General features: G+C 38.8%; 1 protein-coding gene across 3 annotated transcripts in view; it reads left to right on the top strand.

Annotated features, from left to right (window-relative positions):
• The window catches only part of CCDC14 (coiled-coil domain containing 14), a 50099-nt gene extending 33864 nt beyond the window's left edge, over nucleotides 1-16235 (top strand). For all 3 annotated transcript variants that reach the window (XM_051859251.3, XM_089331825.1, XM_070072227.2), the window contains 3 exons: nucleotides 2394-2612; nucleotides 2688-2820; nucleotides 15160-16235. In XM_051859251.3, coding sequence (XP_051715211.1) covers nucleotides 2394-2612; nucleotides 2688-2820; nucleotides 15160-16090 — 1283 coding nt within the window. In that variant the 3' untranslated portion in view covers nucleotides 16091-16235. The remainder of the gene's footprint in view (nucleotides 1-2393; nucleotides 2613-2687; nucleotides 2821-15159) is intronic.
• The last annotated feature ends 9095 nt before the right edge of the window (nucleotides 16236-25330 follow it).

The following is a 25330-nucleotide window of genomic DNA, read 5'->3' as shown; positions in this document are numbered from 1 at the left end:
AATTGTTTGATTTATTTTTCTGAGAAGCAGTTAGACAGAAACAGAGAGATAGAGCTGCCATCTCTCATGGCTGGCTGGATTGGAACCTGAGCCAAGAGTCAGGATCCTAGAACTCAGTCCAGGTTTTTAATGTGGTGGCAGGGACCAACTACTTGAGCTATCACCTGCTTTCTCCCAGGGTTTGATTGGTGGGAAGCTAGAATCTGGGAGCCAGAGTCAAGCCTTGAACCTAGGCACTCTGGTATGGGATATAGGAATCCCACTCAGGGTCTTTAAAACAAATAAAAGATTTATTTATTGACTTGAGAGGCAGAGAGGGAAATTGATCTTCTATCCACAGGTTTACTCTCCAAATGTCCACAACAGCTAGAGCTGGGCCAGGTAGAAGCCAGGAGCCTGGAACTCCGTCTGGGTCTTCTACAGTGGGTAATAGGTATACAAGTGCTTGGGCCATCATCTGCTGTCTTCTCAGGCAAATTAGCAGGAAGCTACGTTGGAAATGGAGTAGCCAGGACTTGAAAAAGCACTCCAATATAGGACATAGGCATCCCAAGTGGTAGCATAAACCTCCTTTGCAGTGCTGGCCCCCACTCCCTGCCAGCAGTGTTTGAATCTCTAGGCCCAACACCCACTTTCCATGAACTTTTTGAAGACCTCATACTCTGCCACAGGTTACATTTATTCATTTAACATATAGTGGACATTTTTCTCTATCAAAATAACTTAAAACATTTCTTTTTAAGAACCACTTGGGTGTTCTGCTTAAGCAGCTCTACCATAATATATTTAAGGTCATCTACTGATAGATATCTGAGTATTTTAGTCTTTTTACCCAGTGAAAACAATGCATTGAACTTCCTTGTACCCATGCTTTATGCACTTACAAGTATGTAAGCATTTTTTGTAGGATAGATTTATAGCAGCAGAATTGCTGAGGCAGAGTATATACAGTTGCAATTTCGATAGCTATTTTCAAATTGTCTTTATGGATCTCAGAGCTTAATAGAAAAAAACTAATAGTACTAGAAAGCAAGATGATTTTTAAGTTTAGCATTATTAGAAGCTTCTCCTAAGCCTAATAAAAACTCAAGTACCACAGAAAGGGACAGATAGATAAAAATACGCCCCTAGAAATTGTTTTCAATTTCTGCACAGCACAATTTTAAATATGTTCAAAAATATCAACAAACTGAGGAAAATTGTTTGCAATACATTACATGACATGCCAAAGGCTTTTTCTTCCTATATGAATATCTGTTACAAAGCAATATCTGTTACAAGCACTGTATAAAAGTGTTCACTTTCACCAGAATTTCTGAAGAGGTCACTTTTGGTTCCACTGTGAATAAAAGATGGGTACAGGAGGATGGTGAGAGAGAGGAGGCCAGTAGGGGAAGTAGGGAGATCACTGGTTGTCACTCTTAAGTAGCATCTCTCTTTGTATTCTTTTATTGTTTCTTTTTTATTTGTTTGTTTATCTTGCTGTTCATTGCGAGCATTTCGTACTATTTATAAAGTATTTGTTGTTAGCTCCGTGAGAGCAGGGGCCATGACTGTGTTGTTCACAGCTGTATATCTAGATAATTTTTTTAAGATTTATTTATTTATTTGAGAGGCAGAATTACAGACAGAGAAGGAGAGACAGCGGGATCTTTCATCCACTGATTCACTCCCCAGATGGCCGATTCAAAGCCAAAACCCAGGAACTTTGTCTGGGTCTCTCACATGAGTGCAGGGCCCAGGCACTTGGGCCATCTCCAATGTTTTCCCAACCCATCAGCAGGGAGCTGAATGGGAAGCGGAACAACCAGGACTCCAACTGGCACCCATATAGGATGCCCCACACATATGAAGCATTCACTCAAGGCTGCATTTGCTAAATGAGTGGTGCCACATACTTTTACAGACTTGAAAAAGAATATAATATAATCTATGATACATCTAGTCTTACATAGGAGAACATAAAGTTAGAAATCATGGATATAGTATGATTGTTTTATGTTTAAGCACTTATTTATAAGATCTTTTATGCAGTGCTTTCCAGAAAGGTGCCAAAATTAATAATGATTGCATCTTGTAGGAGAGTAGATAAGGTGATGAGAGGAAGACATTCATCAAGAATCATTTGATATCATAGGTATTTTGTGATGTTTGTAATATTCTTTCATTTAAAAAGGTAAAAGATATTAGTATCAATTGGAGAAGAAAGCATGTCTTCTGCCAGTCGATTTATAAAAATATATTTAGTATTTGTATAGAACTGCTCACACATATAATCGTTTAACAAAATCAGTGAATTCTAAGCCTTTTTTAAAAAAAAACAAAAAACAAATATTTTAGGTTTGTACTTTTCAAATTTGAGAAGCAACTGTTTTATCCGTTTTGTCTTACAGTGTTTTCTCTTCAGTCATTAAACATGTCACTGCAAAGTCAACTACAGGAGTCACTGAAGAATCAGGAATTACTACAAAGTAAAAATGAAGAGCTCCTAAAAGTGATTGAAAATCAGAAAGATGAAAACAAAAAATATACTAGTATATTTAAAGAAAAAGATCAAACTATACTTGAAAATAAACAGCAGTTTGACATTGAGATAACAAAAATAAAAATTGGTATGTATTTGAACTGCAGTTCTGGTCTCATTTTTTAGAAGGAATAAGGAAACTGATTTTTTGTTGTTATTTTAGAACTAGAGGAAGCCTTAGTTGATGTGAAAAGCTCCAAATTTAAGTTGGACACTGCTGAAAAGGAAAATCAGATACTAGGAATAACATTACGTCAGCGTGATGCCGAGGTGGCTCGGCTGAGAGAGTTAACCAGGTAAAATTGATTTCCTTTGAATACTACCTGTACCTTTTCCTGTATGAACTTATAAACCCCAAGATAACGTCAGACCCGACCTTTACCTTGTATTGTTTTCCTGTTCTTACTAATTGTCAGTGTTCTTACTAATTTTGAACAGTGTTTTTTTCTGTTCCAGTTAAGTTAGCTTAGAAATTCCAGACCTGGCTAAATGGTTTTTTAAACCATGATGAGAAGCTGAAGACTTTAGCAAATGGTTAAGCTCTCTGGCTTTGAAGCCAAAGAGCCCCCTAATGGAATTGCAGTTCTGCCACTATCAGTGCAACAACTTTGAACAAATTATTTAACTTCTCTAAACCTCTACCCTGAAGTGCAGAAATGAATTAGGTTATTAGAGATACTAAGAAAGAATTACTAAAAGCCTTTGAGCATGGTAAGCCCTCATGCCATATCATCTTTGGTAAGTCATTTAGGCCTCTATAAGCCTCATTTTCTTCATTTCATCAGTAAAGAGAGGGAGCTGACAGCAGCTCTTAAGAAGCTTCATTTCCTAACAGGTCTTTTCTCCAGTAAATAAAATTACCTCACTCAATGTTTATGCTGTACTCACTGATGAAGTTCAATTTTCTGTTGAGATGTTTGCTAAGAATTTTATTTTCAACTGCTTTTTAAAATCCTAGAGAAATTAGTTATTTTAAACCTGAAAATCATGCCTTTGAATGATCTTGGAAATTCATAGTTGTAAATGTAAAACATTTCCTAAGTATTTCCACTGAACAGATACTTTTTAAAAAAAAAAATATTGATTTACTGGAAAGTCAGAGTTACAGAGACGGGGAGAGAGAGAGAGAGAGAGAGTTTCCTTTGTATTTCCACTGAACAGATACTTTTTAAAAAAAAAATATTGATTTACTGGAAAGTCAGAGTTACAGAGACGGGGAGAGAGAGAGAGAGAACAACTTCCATCCACTGGTTCACTCCCCAAATGGCTGCAACGGCTGGAACTGAGCCAATCCAAAGCCAGGAGCCAGGAGCTTCTTCTGGGTCTCCAATGCAGGTGCAGGGGCCCAAGGACTTGGGCTATCTTCCACTGCTTTCCCAAGCCATAGCGGAGAACTGGATTGGAAGTAGAACAGCTGGGACTCAAACTGGCACCCTTGGGATGCCTGTACTGTGGGCAGTGGCTTTACTTGCTATGCCACAGCACCGGCCTCAGAAGATACATTTTGAGCTATGAACTTTTTTCTTCATTTTGAATTATAAATGTTTAAGAAAATAGTTGCAAAATATATATATATAATATTTTATAAGCACATTTGAAATTAATTTGTTATTATAGAAATACTGCTTTTTTCTCACATTTATCTTTCAAAGAAACTTCAAACTTTGATTTAATGTGGAAAGAAAAATATATTTTGTATGTAATTAGGATTATAATTTATTAGGCTCTTGTTGAGTTTCTAAACATTGCTTGTACCACTCGTGTTCAAAATAAAGTAGTAGAGTATCTTTATGAAAACCTTTGTAATTTTTTTATTAAAGATTTATTTTATTTATTTGAAAGAGTTACAGAGAGAGGTAGAGACAGAGAAAAAGAGGTCTTCCCATCTGCTGGTTCACTCTCCAGATGGCTGCAATGGCTGGAGCTGAGCTGTTCTGAAGCCAGGATCCAGGAGCTTCTGCTAGGTCTACCACGTGGGTACAGGGCCCAAGGACTTGGGCCATCTTCTACTACTTTCCCAGGCCATAGCAGAGAGCTGGATGGGAAGTGGAGCAGTCAGAACTCATAATGGCACCCATATGAGATTCTGGCACTGCGGGCCAGGACTTTAACTCACTGCACTGCAGCACTGGCTCCTGTTATATTTCCATAGGAAAGTGTCACCTCTTTTCTGAGGAGTAATTTGAGGTTGAGAACTTTGTTAGTATCAAGTATTCATGGTAAAAGAAACCAGTAACCAAAGGGCCATGTGTTATCATTTATATGAAATGTCCAGAATAGGCAAATGCATAGAGACATGAAATAGATTAGTGGTTGCCAAGGACTCAAGGGAAGGATAAGGAAACTGGGAGTGATGATCATGAATAAAGTTTCTTTTAGAGTTCATAAAATATTCTGGAATTACATAGTGGTGACTAATGGTGACTATCATAAAATTCTATGAATATGCCAAATACTATCAATTGTATTCTTAAAGGAGGGCAATTTTAGGGTGTGCAAAGCCTGTCTCAATAAACTTGTGAAAGTATGTATGCTTTGCAGTCCATGTAGAAAAGAAAAAGAGGTTAGCAGGTCAGTGGGTCAGGTGCTGTGAGAGGTTGGTTAGACATTACTGCAAGCATCTCTTCCTCATTCTAAAAGGTTTCAGCCCCAAACAGAAAATCTGACAAAGAGGAAGTTCTAGTTCCCTAATAATTTTCTTTTCAAAATCTTCTCATTCTCATATCATTTTACTTGTCCTCACCTAAGAGGGAAGATTTTATTATCTGAATTTTCATAAATACAAAAATGAGTATCAATAAAAATTAATAATGGAGCTTGAAGTAGATTTCATGTATTTTAATTTCTTCCAGAATTTTCCCTCTATCACATGGTATGGCTTTAGCTAAACTATTTTATTTCTTGTGGCAACTCCATGCCTATTTTAAGTTAACCTTTACATGTTTTACCTGAGAAATGGATGAGTGAATAAATTTATTTGCTTATTCATTTATTCAGCAACCATTTATTATATATTATATCACAAATGCATATTTGTAAAGCACACATAAAAATATTTAATCATTTTAGTGCCAAAATGTCCACATCATCAAGCAGAGGGCTTATTCTAGTACTTGAATATGATGTATATAAGGAGATCACGTTTTTTAAGGGTAAACTTGATCAAGTACTATTGAACATGTACAGTGCATTTACCAAAAAATGTTGGTAACAAAAACATAGTCTTCCAGAGTAGGTAAACAGCATGTAACAGTTCTAGAAGTTAATGTAAATGGAAGCCCAAAGAAACAAAGGGAATTACCTGACTTCCAAACTTTCACAACTAGTTGGTACCTGGGCTGGGACTTTAGCCAGGATTTCAGATTCCTTCGGCTTTGTTTCTTGTGTGTGTGTGCGGGCACGCACGCGCGTGTGAGTGTGTGTGTGTGTATGTGTGTGTGTGTATGTGTGTGTGTGTGTGTGAGTTTTAAAGACTACTTATTCATTTGAAAGAGGGAAAGACAGAGAGCGAGGTCTTACATCCACTGGTTTACTCTCTAGGTGGCCACATTAGCCAGAGACTGAGACCAGGAACTCCATGTGGGTCTCCCATGTGGGTCTCCCATGTGGACGGTGGGGGACTAAGCACTTGGGCCATCTTCCACTGCTTTTCCCAGACCATTGGTTAGTAGTGGTCTGGACTGGAAGTGGAGCAGATGGGACACAAACCAGTGCCCATATGGGATGCTATCATTGGTGATGGCAGCTTTTCCTGGTGCACCACAGTGCTAGCCCCTGCTTCTTGTTTTGAATAGTTTCTCTTTGAGTGAAGATGACTCATTATTGAGGAATTCTACCTATTCTGTAGCAGATAGCATATTTATTTTCATGTTCTTTCAAAGTAACACAAACTTACTTTCTCCACTATAGATAGGAATTAAAAAGCATTAGCTTGTAATAGGGTTCTTTTTAAAAAAAAATATATATATATATATTTATTTTAGATACTTGAGAGCCAGAGTTACAGACAGAGAGAGGTCCTTCATCTGCTAGTTCACTCCCCAAATGGCCACAACAGCCAGATTTGGGCTGATCCACAACCAGGAACCAGGAGCTTCCTCCAGGTCTCCCACGTGGGTTCAAGAGCCCAAGCACTTAGACCATCTTCTGTTACTTCACCAGGCCACCAACAGGAACCGGATCGGAAGTGGAACAGCTGGGACTCAAACTGGCACCCATGTGGGATGCCAGTGTTTCAGGTGGATGCTTAACCTACTACACCACAGCACAGGCCTCAGGTCCCTCCTTTTAACATTTACCCCAGTAGAGAGCTGTAGATAAGAACTGTAAAAGGTTATTAATTTTGAACACCATGTGTAGTTAGAAAAGATGATGTCAAAAATATTGGATGTAGACTTTTTACTCTCTGTTTCTGAAGACTCTCAGAACTTTGCTGTCAGCTTTTTCCCATTTCTGTTAAAGTTTTTATGCTGGACACAGATCCTGCCTCATGACTACTAGCTCACCTGTTAGATTCACTGCACTGTTTAAATGATTATAAAAACATGATGGGCAGGCTTAGCATGGTGTCTCCTATAGAGGTTCGTCTGCCATATACTTTTATGAAGTTTCAGTAACAGCTTCAAGATGCAGGTATACTCATTGATGTCAATTTTTGGTTTGTCCTTTAAAAAAATTTTTTTTAAAGATTTATTTTTATTTATTTGAAAAGCAGAGTTAGAGATCTTCCATTCACTGGTTCACTCCCCAAGTGGTGGCAACATCAGGGCTGAGCCAGACAGAAGCCAGGAACTAGGGTCTTCTTCCAGGTCTCCCACATGGGTGCAGGGACCCAAACAATGGGGAAATCTTCCACTGCTTTCCCAGGTGCATTAGCAGGGAGCTGGATTGGAAGTGGAGCAGCTGGGACTCAAACCGGTGCCCACATGGGGTACCACAACACAGGCCCCTTGGTTTGTCTTTTAAATTAAAAACTTAAAACAGCTTTTGTTAATTTTATCTAAATGCTTCCACATTAGTGATTACTAGTTAACGTTTGGTGACATCCTATACAACTCAGTTGGGTACATCTCCAGTGCTATAGCTAGGCTGCTTGTGACCACTTTAATTTTACTTTGAATAAGGGGATAAAGCGCAGCATCTGACAGTACAGATACCTGCATGCTTATCCACCCTCCTCCTTCCCTGCAGTCCTACACCTTAGTCAGATAGAGGTATGTGCTCTGTATGTGTCTTTTAATTTCTTAATGCCTTACTCAGACTTTTAGAGAGGAGTATATCTGACTGGAGGTTACATGTACAAGGCCTAAATAAATATCATAAACCATCTTTCCCATCTCCCAAGCCAGTGATTTTAAAATACATCTTTATCACTTTTATTAAAAATTTTACTGCAACCATGTTATAAGCTTAAAATGTGAGAACTAACATTTTCAGTAAATAGCAAATTTTTTTCATAGCTTCAAAGACCACTGTTACATGTGCTGATGGTTACTGAAAGTAATTTGTTTTTTATAAGTAGCCTACAAAGACCCTGTATTTCTTGTTATGAACATGTGCCAGTTTCCTAAGGATTACAGATTATGTGTTGAGCTGTATCCTGTGTAGTAGAAATACAGATATGTCTACTTTGTAGCTAGTTAATTGCTCACATACACTTTCTTTAAAATTTCAACATGTTCTCATATCTTAGCTTACAGAGATTTTTCTTTTAATTTCAGAGACAATGGTGAGTCACATTCTGTTTTTATGTCGTTGGAAGCTTAGTGATTGATATTCATTTCCAGAGATTAAGCTTAATAGCATTATTGTGCCTTCCTTCCTTTCTTGTCCCTGATTTTGTCTGTAGCAAAGGTAATGTTTTGTTAGACTTGAAGTTAGACTTGAAGAAACCTCAATATAAATATTTATTTTTAAAAATTAATGCAGGGGGCCGGCACCGCGGCTCACTAGGCTAATCCTCCGTCTAGCGGCGCCGGCACACCGGGTTCTAGTCCTGGTCGGGGCACTGGATTCTGTCCCGGTTGCCCCTCTTCCAGGACAGCTCTCTGCTGTGGCCAGGCAGTGGAGGATGGCCCAAGTGCTTGGGCCCTGCACCCCATGGGAGACCAGGAGAAGCACCTGGCTCCTGCCATCGAATCAGCGCGGTGTGCCGGCCGCGGTGGCCATTGGAGGGTGAACCAATGGCAAAAGGAAGACCTTTCTCTCTGTCTCTCTCTCTCACTGTCCACTCTGCCTGTCAAAAAAAAAAAAAAATTAATGCAGGGGTCTGCACTGTGGCGCAGCGGGTTAACACCCTGCCTGAAGTGCCGGCATCCCATACGGGAGCCAGTTCTAGTCTCAGCTGCTACTCTTCCGATCTAGCTCTCTGCTATGGCCTGGGAAAGCAGTGAAGGATGGCACAAGTCCTTGGGCCCCTGCACCCACACGGGAGGCCCGGAAGAAGCCTCTGGCTCCTGGCTTCGGATCGGCGCGGCTTCGGATCGGCGCAGCTTCGGTCACTGTGGCCAATTGGGGAGTGAACCAGTGGATGGGAGATCTCTCTCTCTCTCTCTCTCTCTCTGCCTCTCCTCTCTCTGTGTAACTCTGACTTTCAAAATAAATAAACAAAATCTTTAAAAAAATTAATGCAAAAAAATTAGAGTAGGCAATCTGATCAGATTAATTAGTGGGTTATTATTCATTACAGCATTCCTTTGAAGATATGTTCCACTAGCATATTTTTATCTGAGATAGCTTATTAGCTTCTTTCTTAAAACTAATATTATTTTCATTGACAAATCATAATTATATATATTTTTGAGATACAGTGTGATTTTTGCTTTATTTATATAATATGGGATGATTGAATGAAGCTGATTGGCATCCATCACCTCTCACTTTTTTTGTAGAGTTGAAATATTTGAGATTTACTTTCTCAGCAATTTTGGAATTTACAATAGTTACCTTGCTGTGCAGTAGAACTCAAAACATATTTCTCCTATCTTACTGAAACTTAATACCCTTTGACTAACATACCAGCATTTCCTGATTCCCTTCTCCACACACATCCTTCTCTAGCCTCTGGTAACCACTGTTCTATTTTTTTTTTTTTTTTAAGATTTACTTTATTTATTTGAAAGACAGAGTTACAAAGAGAGGTTTTCCATCTGCAGGTTCACCCCCCAAATGGCCTCTACGGCCGGTGGTGTGCCAATCCGAAGCCAGGAGCCAGGAGCTTCTTCCAGGTCTCCCATGTGGGTGCCCGGGCCCAAGGACTTGGGCCATCTTCCACTGCTTTCCCAGGCTATAGCAGAGAGCTGGATTGAAAGTGGAGCAGCCAGGACTCAAACTGGCACCCGTATAGGATGCCACTGCAGGCGGCAGCTTTACCCACTACGCCACAGCGCCAGCCCAGCTACTGATTTTTTATAGGTGGCTTTTTATATCCTGCAGCTTTACTGACTTTGTTTATTCATTCTGACAACTTTTTTTTTGGTGGAATCTTTAGGATTTGCTGTATAGAGAGAGAGGGTCATATTTTTAGCAGAGACAATTTCATTTCTTCCAGTCCTGTTAGGATGCCTTTTACAAATGGTTCCTGACTTACAGTGGTTCACCTTAACAATTTTTTGACTTTATGATACATTTTTGAGCATATAGCTCAAAATTGTTGATTTCTTTTTTATTGTTTTTCCAAAATGATCATATAGCTCCATCTTAGCTTGAGGAGCATCTGAGCTTAACAGTGATTCACATGTGATTTGTTGGACGTATTAAATGTATTTTCAACTTATGATATTTTCAACTTAGATTTATCAGGATGTAACCTCATTATACGTCAAGGAGCACCTGTGTTTTTTTTTCTCTTGCTGAATTGCTCTGGCTAGAACTTTTAGTCCTGAGATGAAAAGAAGTGGTGACAGTAGACATCCTTTTCTTGTTCCCGGTGCTAGATGAAGAGTTTCAGCTTTTCTCCATTAAGTTTAATGTTATGTTTAGGCTTATCATATGTGTGTGGCCTATATTGTTTAGGTACATTTCCTCTATAGCCTCTATTTGTTGTTGTGAAAGGTTATTGAATTTTGTCAAATGCTTGTTTTACATCTATTGAGATGATTATATGGCTCTTATTCTTCATTTTGTTAATGTGACATCACATTCATTGGTTTACCCATATTGAGTCATTCTTGTATTCCAGAGTTAAATACCACATGATCATGGTGAATGACTTTTTTAAATGCATTACTGAGTACAGTTTGCTAGTATTTTGTTGAAGATGTTTGCATCATTGTTCATTAGGAGTATTGGCCTTTTTATTTTATTTTTTTGTACCCCTTTCTGGCCTTGATATAATGCTGATATCATAAAGTGAGTTTGGAAAAATTCTATTTCAATTTTTTTGAAGAGTCTGAGAAATATTAATATTAGTTCTTCTTAAAAGGTTTGATAGAATTTAGCTCTGAAGCCATCAGATCCTTTTCTTTGGTGGGAGACTTTGTTACTGATTTAGTATCCTTATCTGGTCTATTCAGCTTTTCTGTTTTTTCATGATTGAGTCTTTTTAAATAATATGTGTTATAGAATTTATCTGTTTCTTCTACTTTATCCAGTTTGTGGATAGTAGTTTCATATGATCCTTTGCATTGCTATGATGTCACTTATAATGTCTTCTCTTTCATTTTTGACCTTAGTTGCATTTTTTGCCCTATTAAATCAAGCTGAAGGTTTATTGATTTTGTGGGGAAAAAAACTGTTTTGTTGATTTCTTTTTTATTGTTTTTCTAGTCTCTCATTTATTTCTGCTCTGATGTTTATTATTTCCTGACTTCTAACATTTGGCTTGGTTTGTTCATACTTTTCTAGTTCCTTGAGGTGTAACATTAGATTGCTTATTTAACATTTTTCTCCTCTTTAATAGCTATAAATTTTCCTCTTTAAGTTACTTTCCTATATCCCATAAGTTTTATTATATTTTCATTTGCCACAAAATATTTCTTATTTCCCCCTTGATTTCCTCTTTTACCCATTTGTTGTTCATGATCATGCTGCTTAATTTTCACATCTCTGTAAATTTTCTAAGAATTCTCATGCTGATTTCTAGTTTTATCGTGATTAGAAAAGATACTTTATATGATTTCAATCTTAAGTTTGCTTAGACATGTATTTTTCTTTTTTTTCTTTTTTTTAATGAGAGGCAGAAAGTGAGGAAGAGCTATCTTCTCACTCCTAATTTACTTTCCATATGCCTATAATAGCAGGGCTCAGCCTGGCTGAAGCCAGAGGCTGAGAACTCCATCCTAGCCTCCCGCATGGGTGGCAAGGACCCAAGTACTTGAGCCATCACTTGGTACCCCCCAGGATGCAAAATTAGCTGGAAGCTGGAGTTGGAAGTGGAGCCAAGACTAGAACCCAAGCACTAGGCACTCTAATATGGGATGTGGGTGTCCCACCTGGCATCTTTCCACTGCACCAAATGCCTACCTCTTATGATGTGTTTTGTGGCCTAATGTATGATCTATCCTGGAGAATGTTTTGTGTGCACAGAGAAGAATGTGTATACCCTTGCTGTAGGATGGAATGTTCTATATATATATATATCTTTTATATCCATTTGATCTAAAGTGTAATTCAAGTCCAATGTTTCCTTATTGTTTTTATGTCTAGCTGATCTGTCCATTGTGAAAGTGGGGTATTGAGGTTTATTCTGTTATATTCTATCTCTTCTGATCATTTAATGATTATTTTATATATTTAGGTACTCTGGTGTTGGGTGTACATATGTATAGATATGTTCTCTTGATGAGTTAACTTTATATAATGGCCTTTTTTAATGGTTTTTCACTTAATATATTTTGTCTGATATAAGTGTAAGTACCCCCACTCTTTGGATTTCCATTTATATGGAATATTTTTCTATCCTTTGCTTTTTTTTTTAGATTTATTTATTTATTACAAAGGCAGAGTTACAGAGAGGCAGAGACAGACAGAGAGAGATCTTCTATCTGCTGGTTCACTCCCCAGATGATGGAATGGCCAGAGCTGCACTTATCCGAAGCCAGGAGCCAAGAGCCTCCTCCCAGTCTCCCATGCAGGTGCAGGGGCCCAAGGACTTGGTCCATCTTCTACTGCTTTCCCAGGCCATAGAGAGCTGGACAAGAAGTGGAGCTACCAGGACTTGAACTGGCTCCCCTCTTATTCTAATGCAGCTTTTCTCAGTTCTGTGGTTCAAGAGTGTCCCAGCCTCATTCCTGAGTTCTGGGATGTTCATGAAGATATTCTTGTTCGAAGATAGTTGCTAGTTGGAATTCTGTGAGGAGGCCAGGAACTGGGAAACTCTTGTATAGCCACCTTGCTGATATCATTCTCATTATGTTCTTCAAAAGAGGTAGGAGAGGCATTATTAGAAGAGCCATTGCCATTTGAAAAGCAATCTGAAATCAGAATACAGCATGTTTAAGGTGACAGTGTAAAAGCCAGATTGGTAGTAAAATTTCCCCCAATTCTATACCAGATATATAATTATTACTAGCTGTTTAGATATTTGCTTTTAGTATTTTCCTGTTACCATTTTTACAAAGCTAGTATTATTACAAAAATAGTATCGTATCTTATTACTTTATGGCCTACTCTTTTTAATGTCTGTATATAATGAACATTTTTCCCTCAGTAAATATTCTTTGCAACATGACTGAATGGCTATGATGTTATTAGGCAATAATTTACCTAGATCATTGTACTTTTTTGAAAAAAAAGATTTGTCCATCTATTTTCTATTATAAAATCTTTGTAAATATATATGTGTGTCAGTAGGATAAACTCCCAGAAGTGAAAACAGGTGGATCACAGAGGTGGAATGTGCAAATCTAAGGCTTCTGACATAAATTGCCCATTTGTTCTCTAGAAGAATTATACTGGTTTATAATCCTATTAGCAGTACCCGAATCTCCAAGCTTCCCTAACAGTGAGATTATTCTTATTTTATTATGTTAATTTGATGAAGGAAAAAAGTGTTGTTAAAATTTAACTTGGGACCAGTGCTATGGCAAAGCAGGTTAAAGCCCCGGCCTGTAGTGCCAGCATCCCATATGGGCACCGGTTTGAATCCTGGCTGCTCCACTTCTGATTCAGCTCTCTGCTGTGGCCTGGGAAAGCAATAGAAGATGGCCCAAATCCTTAGGCCCCTGCACCATCGTGGGAGGCCCGGAAGAAGCTCCTGGCTTCAGATCAGCTCAGCTCTGACCATTGCAGTCATTTGGGGAGTGAACTAGCCAATGGAAGACCTCTCCCTCTCTCTGGCTCTAGCTCTACCCCTCTCTGTAAGTCTGTCTCTCAAATAAATAAAATAAAATTTTTTAAAAAATTTAATTTTATTTGGTTAAAAGTTGAATTCTTAAAACATTCTTATTTTCTGGTTGTAATTTTTTGTTAATTACCTATGATATTCCATTTATCTTTTTAAAAACTGCTGGTATCTGGTTGTAATTTTTTATTAACTACCTGTTGGTGCCCTGTATATCTTTTAGAAACTGGTATTTATCTTTTTCTCATTAATTTGTGTGAACATGTATGATTCAATTCAAATAGACTAAAGACTTGGTGCAAAATGGCTTTACGAGTCCATTCATAAAAACCGCCATCAAATAAATACCTGCTTATGCTGAAACTGTGCTAAGCATTTTACCATTATATCTTTTGTTGACTTAATTAATCATTCTAAGTGTGAAGTAGTATCTACATTTTATGGTTGAGATGGGGATTCAGAAAGGTTAAATGACTTACCCAAGGTGACAGCTGTTGTTGGCAGTAGATTTCCATTTCTTTCTTTTTTCAAACCTTTTGTGGTTTTCTTTTTATCACACTTCTGGTGATGAGCTATTGCTTATACCTAATTATAAAAGATAATTATCAGTGCTGTGGTGTAGCGAGTGAGGCTGCCGCCTGCAGTGCCAGCATCCCATATGGGCATTTATTCAAGTTCCGGCTGCTCCACTAGCTATACAGTTCTCTGCTGTTGCCTGGGAAAGCAGTAGAAGATGGCTCAAGTCCTTGGGCCCTTGCACCCACGTGGGAGACCTGGAGGAGGTTCCTGGCTCCTGGCTTCAGGTAGGACCAGCTCCTGCCATTGCAGCCAATTGGGGAGTGAACCAGCGGATGGAAGACCTCTCTCTGCCTCTCCTTCTTTCTCTGTGTAACTCTGACTTTCAAATAAATAAATAAATCTTTCAAAAAAAAAAAAGATAATTATTGCTAACCACTCAAGTATTCTTGGCATATATTTTTTGAGTAGAAAAAAATGATTTAGTTTCTAATAGACTTTTCCATTTTGCTTTACATCTTAGCCCTAGCTATATTAGGCTTTCACTTAAAGACTCACTTTGTAGTGTTGTCTAAGAAGAAAGCATTTTCATACCTGGAGGATGAGGGACCATTCTGAGTCTCTACTTCTAGATATAATATTAAACTTGATGCAGACCAAATCATTCGTCATTTTTAATTTACTCTTGCTAAAGTTTATTTGGTTATGTTTTGCTTTTTTAGTTGCTTGTTTTCTTGTTGAGAACCAGACACTTGCCTCAGATCCTTTCTTTAGCAATGTGTGTGTATGAAAGAAACAGGTTGAAATAAATAATTGGTGTGCTAAATTCCCTTAACAGAACCTTACAGAACAGTATGGCCAAGCTGCTCTCAGATCTTAGTGTGGACAGTGCGCGCTGCAAGTCTGGGAATAACCTCACCAAATCACTTCTGAACATTTATGATAGACAACTTCAGCATGATCCAGCCCCTGCTCACACTTCCATAATGAGCTACCTAAATAAGTTAGAAACAAATCACAGTGTTGCACATTTGGAACCACTGTCTACAATTAAAAATGAGGAAACGACAGAGCCAGATAGACCTTATGAAAATGTTCTGCCATCAAAAGGCCCTCAACCTAGAAACACTAGCGGCAGGGAAGAAGAACCTGCGTCTGGAATTATTTCTGCCCTTTCAAAGCAGGATTCAGATGCAGAGAATGAAACTTTGACTGTAATAGAAGATGAATGTAACTTGGATAGTACAGTTTACATTCCTTTTGTTAGAAGCACTTCTAAAATGAATTCACCACTTTCAAAGAGACTGTCCCCCCAGCCGCAGATGAGTGTTGCTATCACACAACTCGTCGGCAACAGTGGACTTGTCTCTGAAACAGAAAAGAAACTGTGTGCACATGCAGTAACTTGTTCGTCAAGACAAGAAGTAGAAGATGCACATGAAAAACTTTCCAGAACAGCTGATACGGAGGACAAACAGCTCCTGAAGAAAATAAAGGAAGCAATTGGTAAGATCCCTGTTGCCAGGGAGGATCCAGAGGCTACCTGTCAGGGCCCTTCAGCTTGTCACAAAAGCAGCATTCGAGTGAAAGGCAGCACTGCCTGTGATGGCAGTGTTCTCAATTCTGACTTGATGTCTGACTGGAGCATCTCTTCTTTCTCAACATTCACGTCTCTTGATGAACAAGACTTCAGAAATGGCCTTGCGGCATTGGATGCCAACATAGCTAGACTCCAGAAGTCCTTACGGTCTGGTCTTCTGGAGAAATGAACTAAGAAGAAAACTAATTGAGTGCTTCCTCTTTTTAAGATTAGAACTTGGCTACATTGAAGGTATATTTTAAGTTTCTTTAGAGAAATAATGTTTATATTAATTATGTATAAATTATATGACTAATAAATCTATTATTGAACTCTTTTGACACTGTGGAGCTTACAAAAACAAATCAGCTTAGGAAACTAACAACTTAAGTAAACTGTAGATAACTAAGAAAGTATTCTAATGTTTTAATTTAGTATTTAGCAATTAGAATTATTTTATTAAAATGTAATTGCTGGGTTAAGGGTATAGGTTGAAAAGAGTTTCTATCCTAAATTCTTTAGCTGTCCTAACAAATAAAGGAAGATAGTCTATGGGTTCAGTTAATTATATTCAAGCTAGTTTTTTTATCTCATGATACTTATTTGTTTCTTAATGAATATTGTGTTTTTATATGGATTACTCTGTACTACAGGCTAATGTTGGGTGAGATGTATAAACATTTGAAAGATGTCAGTATCTCTACCTCTTAAAAATTTACTGTTTATTGGCAAGGGGTAGGGGGTCAGCGTTGTTATACATCAGGTTAAATTGCCACTTGTGACACCAGCATCCTGTATCAGGGTGCCGATTTGAGTCCCAGCTGTTTCATTTCTGATACAGCTTCCTGCTTTTATGCCTGAGAAGGCAGAAAATGATGTCTCAAATACTTGGGCCCCTGCCATGCATACTGGAGACCTGGATGGAGTTCTTGGCTCCTGGCTTTGGCCTGCTTCAAATCAGTCTGTTGCAGTCATTTGAGGGGAGGTCAGTGGATAGACAATCGGTCTTTATCTCTCTCTCACTCTCTTAAAGATTTATTTATTTATTTGAAAGGCAGAGTTTCAGAGAAGTAGAGTCAGAGAGAGGGAGGTCTTCCATCCACTGATTCACTCCCGCAATGGCCAGAGCTGAGCTGATCTGAAGCCAGAAGCCTGGAGCTTCTTCTAGGTCTCCCATGTGAGTGCAGGGGCCCAAGGACTTGGGCCGTCTTCCACTGCTTTCCCAGGCCATAGCAGAGAGCTGGATTCAAAGTGGAGCAGCCAGGACTAGAACCGGTTCCCATAAGGGATGCTGGCACTGCAGGCAGAGGCTTTCTCACTATGCCACAGGCCCCCACCCCCCACCTTTCTCTATCACTGTGCCTTTCCAATAAGTAAGTTTTAAAAAGTACTGATTTGTCCAGGAAAATATACATAACATCCTAAATTAACATATACTTTCTTAAAATTTTGGCATTTTTATTATTTATTTAGTTTGAAAAAGTTAGAAAGAGAGAGGGAGACAGAAATCTTCCATCCACTCGTTCACTCGCCAGATAGCCGCAAGCCAGGAGCTTCATCCAGGTATCCTATGTATGTGGCAGGGACCCAGATACTTAGGTCATGTTCCACTGCTTTTCTCAGGCTGTTAGTAGGGAGCTGGATCAGAAGTATAGCAGCTGGGACTCGAAACAGCACCCATATGCAAAGCTGAATGTTATGCTGTCACTAAGTCTTTGTATTCAGTACTTGGACAGATTTCATCATTAATGAGTGTTCTGCTGGTTCTAAGATCTTTTTCAGCTAATTTTTAAGGTGCTGGTACCACAACTTCTGAAAGGACCCAGTTACTTTCTCTTTCATATGTCCACGTTTTACAGATAAAGATTTTTGAAGTCCAAAAATATAAAATAAATTATAACGTATTTTCACAGAATTGTTCGTTGACATTTAAAATTTTCTTGTTTTCAGTATTCATAAATTAATTCATTGACTTTTTATTTTGAGGTAATAGGGCCATACTCTCCTAAGTTCAGAAATAGAAAATAATGAAGCAAGGGAGAAAATAATGTCACCTTTCTACTCCCAAATAGCAACTGTTATTCATATGCAGAAATAAATTCGTAAGATTATTAAATGGTGATTCTGAGCCTATAGAAGAAAAACTAATTTAATTTCTTCTGCTATGCACTCACAACACAGATAACTCTATGGTCCCAAAGTATGTGGAGGTTTCCACCAGCAAGCAAGTGATCAGTTCTGTAGTGGACCCTCACTGGGCATTCTCCAGTTAATTCTGACACTGCTTGAAGGGAACATCAGATCCCACAAGTTTGAGGACCCCATCCCACCAGATTGCCCCTACTTCAAACATCAGTTGTAAGTCTAGCCCTGCAGATCTTCTGACCAGCTGGCTACCAGTTGGGGTTCCCACAGCCCCCTTTTTAGGCTTGATTAACTTGCCAAAGTGGCTCATAGAACTCAGAGAAACACTGTTTACCAGTTGATTATAAAGGATATTTTGAAAGGTACAAATAAGCAGCCAGATGAAGAGAGATGTGGGATGTGGGCCAAGGTCTAGAAAGGTCCTGAGTGCAAGGGCTTCTGTCCCTGTGGGTCTGGGTTGCATATGGGGTACATATGGGTGACTTCTGGCTCAAGTGTCCAGAAGCTCTGAGAACCCTGTCTGTCAGGGTTTTTATGGAAACTTCACTGCATAAATTTGATTGAAGCCTGGACAACAGTGCAGAAATGTGACTGGACGGAAGGAGTGTGTCTAATGCTAATGAACTAGGTTGGGAAAACCCAGCAAGGCCTGTCTGTCCAGATTCCTCTTGGGCTCTCTGTGCAGCATGTGTTCCTCCTAAGTATGGGGCAAGAACCCTTCTGGAATGGGAGTCTCATGATCTACTTTCAGGCAAGATAGGTCATAGAAGTTTTTTATGGCCAGCTATAAGACAGAAAGGGGGGTGGGAGGACATTAGAGTATATTTTTATACTTTGGCACACCTTAGGGAAGAGAAATTCTAGTTTCTGTGACCTACCTTGGGAAGAAAAAGCAGTTGAGAGTAAGACAGGTTCAGGAAGATTTTTCTTCCAAGGCCTAAAGCACCCCAACATTACTATATTTTGACCTTTATTGCTCTGAAGCTGCTTCAGGAACCAAGGACAAAAGGGCATAGGCTTTCATTTAGGCAGTAACAAGGGGTATGAGAATTATGAGACTGGAAGCATGAACAAAACCAAAATACATACATATATTGTAATATAACAGCAATAGGAGAATATAGTCCTGTTAATTCAGGACAGGCATCTTATGTATAAAGTAAGTTTATACTCTAGTAATAGAGTCTCCCATGTGGGTAGCAGGGACCCAAGCACTTGAGTATCTACTATCCACAAGATGCATGTTAGCAGGAAGCTGGATAGGAAGTGAAGGAACTGAGACTCCAAGACACTCCAATATGGGATGCAGGCCTAAGATGCCTGCCAAACGTCTGCCCCGTGCAACATAAATTTACATGCTTATGGGTTTGACTAATTAGTAGTTAATAACTTGATTGAAGAACAAATCAGCCTAAAAAATTCCTTGAGTAACCTTCACCAGGAAGTTACTGTTTATTTGATACAGGGCATGAACACCTAAGAGAAATGTGGAAGAATCGGGTTAAATTTCAAGTAGAGCATGACCTTGGCCAAATGGATGGAATAGACAGTTTCATGGAAGTTTAAAACAGAAGGAAGCCAAGAAATAGTAGAGGAAGACCTAGAAGGGAAGAAACTTCATTTTGATCTTGAATAATGTATAATCCTCAAATGTGAATATAATTAATCTTCAAAAATGACTATTTTTAAATGTTTACCTCATAGAAAGTGTGATCAAAACATGGGGACTGATTGAGTCTGGTATATTAAGAGGATGGTGATAGGTGACCTTGGTTGAAAAAAAGGTGTGGAGAGGGGGTAATAATAAATGATGACACAATTAGAATATCTTGAACTCCGTGCCACGGAATAGCCATTGAACACTGGGAAGTTGTTGAAGTGTTTGGGTATCTTTGGTGGTGGTGTTGGGATTTTTGTTTTTAAATTAAGGATCACCAGATGAAATTGGGTGTTCTTAAAATTTCAGAGTGATGATAAATAGGAGGGATTAGGAGAGGCATATGATAATCCTTTGACAATAAAGGTGGAAAAGGAGGGGCAGATTGAAGATCATTTTTAAATAGGTCTGATGAGTTAATAGGAAATAAAAGAGAAGGAAAAACTAAAGATGACACTAAGATCCCCAGTTTGAGAGAGATTGAGCAATGTCTGAAATGAAAACTGAGGGAAAACATTTGGCACAGCAGTTAAGAAGCCACTTGGGACTCCTGCACCTCCTATTGGAGTCCCTGGGTCTGAGTCCAGCCCTGCTCTAGATTCCACCTTCCTGCTAATGTGCAACCTGGGTAGCAGCGGTGATGGCTCAAGAGGTTGGGTTGCTGACAGCCACGTGGAAAATGGATTGAGTTCTTTACGGGTTCCTGCTTCATTTGGGGAGTGAAGTAGTAATGGGAGATTTCTCTGATTTCTATCTCTTTGTCTCTACTACCTCTCAAATAAATTAATTTTTAAACATAATGAAGTTCTTGATTGACTTCTAAATTAAGTTCCAAGTTAAGGGTTGACAGTAGCACTGATAATGAAGAATGGAATCAAAAGAGGAGAGAGTGCCCATTTTCAGTAATCTTTAGATCATCACACCAGGAGTTTTGTTGCCTCATCATAGCCTCAGAAGGGTCAGTCTGGTCACAAAGGTCAGCCACTCCTCGGGGCCCTTCCAGACGTTCCAGAGTGTGAAAAGCCGATTAGGGGGGTATCCCCAATATCTGGCACAGTAAACTCAACATCTCCCTATAGATACTGGGTATAGAATGAGAAAGAACCATGCTCTAGCATTTTGACACTATTTTACTGTCCAGGTCCATGGAGGTGATACACACATTTTTTAATGAGTTTTGTATCTGTGAATACCATTGAAAATGAAAGGATAATTCTGTTTGATCCAGGTGTAGAGAGCCTACAGGCTGAGTTAAGGAACCAGAGAAGTACTTGGCACACAGTTTCCCCTTATTCCTTCTACCATTGAAATTTATTAATAATCTTCTTCCCAAAATCTTTACTTTTCATTAGTCGTGGGATTTTATTTTTGTCAAGTGTTTTGAAAGTTACAAAGCCATGATTCATCTACATGGTAAGAAGGGCAGAATTACAAAGCCTGCTTAGGTAGAACAGACATGGCAGCTGAATCACAACAAAGTATGTATCTAATGCACATATTGTACAGTGAGCCCTTCAGCTAAAAACTCATTCATTCATTCAGTACATGAAATGAAAGCTCTAACATAATAGTGACTGTTACAGGCTTGAAAATACAACAGTGAACAAGACAGACATTTTCTGTCCTCAAGGAGCTTGCAGTGGGACACAAGGGACAATAAAGTTATAGATGCTATGAAGAAAAGTAAAGCAAGGTAAGGGAAGAGTTATTGACAGAATTGGCTTAAGTTTTATTATTGTAAGAGGCTTCTTAAAAATTCTGATTAGGAGTCCAGAATTTAAGCATACCACTAGGAAAAATAGATTTGATTTGTGGGTTAACACTGTTAATTTTTCTTATCTGATGATTTCTAGATGTTGCATAAACGAGTGATTTCTAAGACTATAGCACACCTTACAAACTGCAAAGTCTCTCATTTTTCTGGGATGTTTTAATATTCCATTTGTACAGAACTGAGCATGATTTTATTAAAGCAGTTGGCTTGAGCTGGACTTTCCAGAGAATCGCCAGAGATTGTACAATCTTATTAGAGGCTGTGAAAGGTCTTAAAGGTTGAATTTTCAACTCTTGTTAAATTCTGAAGCATCCGTCTCTTGTACCTGAGACACACTTCCACAGCAGTACCTAATACTGGTAAGATCACAAACACACGACATGTATTCCTTTTGCCTGTCCTACTCCTCACAAATTCTTACTCATTCTTCAAACCCACGGGTCTACCTCTGTGCCTTGTGTATAGCCCTGTTGATGCATGTATCCGTTTACATAGGCTTTCCTCCTACCCTGCATGCGTTTAAGGCAAGAACTAGAATTTATTCATCTTTGATTCTACCTGTGACACTTGGTGGCTATCACATAGCAAGTACTTAGTAACTATTGGTAGACTTAACTAAATCTCTGACAAATGATCATCTAGGCCTCACTCAATTTTCTCTTGTTATTGGGAAGTTCATGCAACAGCTTTTTCATGGTTTTATTACACATATCTAAGTTCCTAGTACTAGCCTCCATATAAATTTTATTTTTTTAAGGTTTATTTATATTTATTGTCTGTAGAGTTACAGGCACAGAAAGGGAGAGACAGAGAGGTCTTTCATCTGCTGGTTCACTCCCCAAATATGCTCAATGGCTAGAGCTAGGCTGATAGGAAACCAGAAGCCTTCTCTGGGCCTCCCTCAGGGGTGCAGGGCCCAAGCACTTAGGCCATCTTATATTGCTTTCCCAGGCCATCAACAGGCAGCTGGATCGGAAGTGGAGCAGCCAGGGCTCAATCCTGCATGCATATGGGATGCCAGCGCTGCCAGCTGGCTTAACCTGCTATGCCACAGTGCCAACTTCAGGTCTTTTTCCTTACAAATTTTGGGAGCAAAATTCACTTTTTTAGTAGACATTTACACTCTTCTGCTTGTGCTTGGATAGACCTTAGATTATTAAATATTTAGAAAGGGAAACAGGACAGGAACTTCTTTTTCCAACTTTTATTTAATAAATATAAATTTCCAAAGTACAATATTTGGATTATAGCGGCTTTTCCCCCCATAAACTCCCTCCCACCCACAACCATCCCATCTCCCACTCCCTCTCCCATCCCATTCTTCATCAAGATCCATTTATCTTTATATACAGAAAATCAACTTAGTATATACTAAGTAAAGATTTCAACAGACTGCACCACACAGACACACAAAGTATAGAGTACTGTTTGAGTAGTAGTTTTACCGTTAATTCGCATAGTACAAGACATTAAGGACAGACTCCTACATAGGGAGTAAGTGCACAGTGACTCCTGTTGTTAATTTAACAATTGACACTCTTATTTATGACGTCAATAATCACCTGAGGCTCTTATCATGAGCTGCCAAGGCTATGGAAGCCTTTTGAGTTCACCAACTCTGATCTTATTTAGACAAGGCCATAGTCAAAGTGGAAGTTCTCTCCTCCCTTCAGAGAAAGGTACCTCCTTCTTTGATGGCCTGTTCTTTCCGCTGGGATCTCACTCACAGAGATCCTTTATTTAGGTCACTTTTTATTTTTATTTTTTTGCCACAGTGTCTTGGCTTTCCATGTCTGAAATATGCTCATGGGCTTTTTAGCCAGATCCAAATGCCTTAAGAGCTGATTCTGAGGCCAGAGTGCTATTTAGGACATCTGCCATTCTATGAGTTGCTGTGTATCCCACTTCCCATGTTGGATCATTCTCTCCTTTTTAATTCTATCAGTATTAACAAACACTAGTCTTGTTTATGTGATCCCTTTGACACTTAATCCTATCATTATGATCAATTAGGAACTTAAACTGATCACTTTGACTAGTAAGATGGCATTGGTACATGGCAACTAATGGGATTTGGTATACCATGGCACGTTTCTAGCTCAACCATTAAGGGTAAGTCCTAGTGAGCATGTGCCAAACTGTACATCTCCTCCCTCTCTTATTCCCACTCTTATATTTAACAGCGATCACTTTTCAGTTAAATTTAAATGCCTAAGAATAATTGTGTGTTAATTAAAGAGATCAACCAATGGTATTAAGTAGAACAAAAAAAATACAGGACAGGAACTTTTTAAAACCAAGTCACCAGTGCAGAGTAATCTATCCCATCATCTTGTGGGAGGAATAAATGTAGCAGAGCATTTGAAAACTTAGGGCACTACACAGTCCTGATTGTTCTCTTCTGAGGGCTGCCAGTTTGTCAATGACTGTCTTGAAATTAAATATGCCAATGAACAGTGAATTCCAGATGTGATCTGATCAAGCAGAATACAGTTAGATTGTCTCCTATAATCTTTTATAATTGTTTTTAAATGGACGAGATTGAATTGGCTATCTTTGCCGTCATATTATATTACAGATCACATTAGGGCTATAGTTACTTTCCAGGTAATATTCACATTGTCATTCTTGGTGTTGAGTGGCATCATTTTAGGGCAGCTCAGGAGCTCAGGTCCTGTCCAGCTGGACACGAGCATTTCCTCAAAGACCAAGGTTCTGACCAAATAAGTAGTCTCAGTTGCCCTTAATGGAGGAGCTCACATTTTACCACCAACTCAAAAGCATTGTTTCTCCTTGAACCCAGGTCTGCTCCTAAAGCCCATTAGCAGTGGAAATAAGAAAACCAGAATGTGGAAACTGAAATAAAAAGTAATAAGGACACTTGCTCAAGGCAATAAGCTGAACACCTAAAACCAGATACTGTGCTTGTCAGTTCTTAAATTATCTTCCCGATGACAGCTAAATCTTATGACCACTTGAATTCTTGGAACCCCACATCTGTCACCAGAACCCAGCTCTATGCCATTGTCTCTCTACTAGTATGATCTAATAAGAAATTCCCTCTGGGGTTTGTTGTGAAGATTAAATAAGATAATGTAAAAATACTTTGTGAGCTATAAACACTAGATTATAATGATTACTAATTATGTGTAGTTGGTTTATGTATATATGTGTTATGTGCATTGTACCATGCACTGTTGAATGCTTTATGAAAGACACATGGTATTTTTTTAACATCTCTACTTCCCATGTGACATAGTGCTAGTAAAACAACTTTCTCATCTGTCACTTGGCCAGTTCCAACAAAAGTCATTCCTGAAACTTGTTTTTAAACTAAAAATGTGGGGTTTTGTGTGTGTGTGTGTGTGTGTGTGTTTCTCCCATTGACACCATTCAAAGTGAATTGTGACAATTTCAGGACCCCAGTGCTATCTTCTGCTCAGCTCAAGGATAAAAGGGCTCCCTTCTCTTGGGAGATCTTCATGCATGCAGAGGTATCACAAACTATCCGGGAGGAGAGCCTGGTCCCAAATGGACCAGGAGACTGACATTTGTTCATATCTTTTATAAGGAATGTTGTCAGCTGCTCAGTAGGGAACACATAGCCAAGGTACATATTTTCAGCCCACCATCCCTTCCAGATTATTCTGCACTTGGCTATGAGCTCTGGGTCTAAAGTAGGGTAGGAGACCAGAATCAAATATTTTTATAAGTGTGCAGCTCCAAAACAAGCAAAAACAGACCCTCTTGGAGGGTAGTTGTTTGTGGTTTGGCGAGAATTAAGGAGAAAAGAGAAAATAACTTCCAAACCCAGAACCTCAGTGGATGAAGCAAAAATCTTTTTTTATTAGGTC

Source organism: Oryctolagus cuniculus, chromosome 4 (genome assembly GCF_051225735.1).
Source record: "Oryctolagus cuniculus isolate XC-2025 breed Fujian yellow rabbit chromosome 4, ASM5122573v1, whole genome shotgun sequence".
NCBI classification, from domain to species: Eukaryota; Metazoa; Chordata; class Mammalia; order Lagomorpha; family Leporidae; genus Oryctolagus; species Oryctolagus cuniculus.
This window is presented reverse-complemented; position numbering and strand designations above follow the sequence as displayed.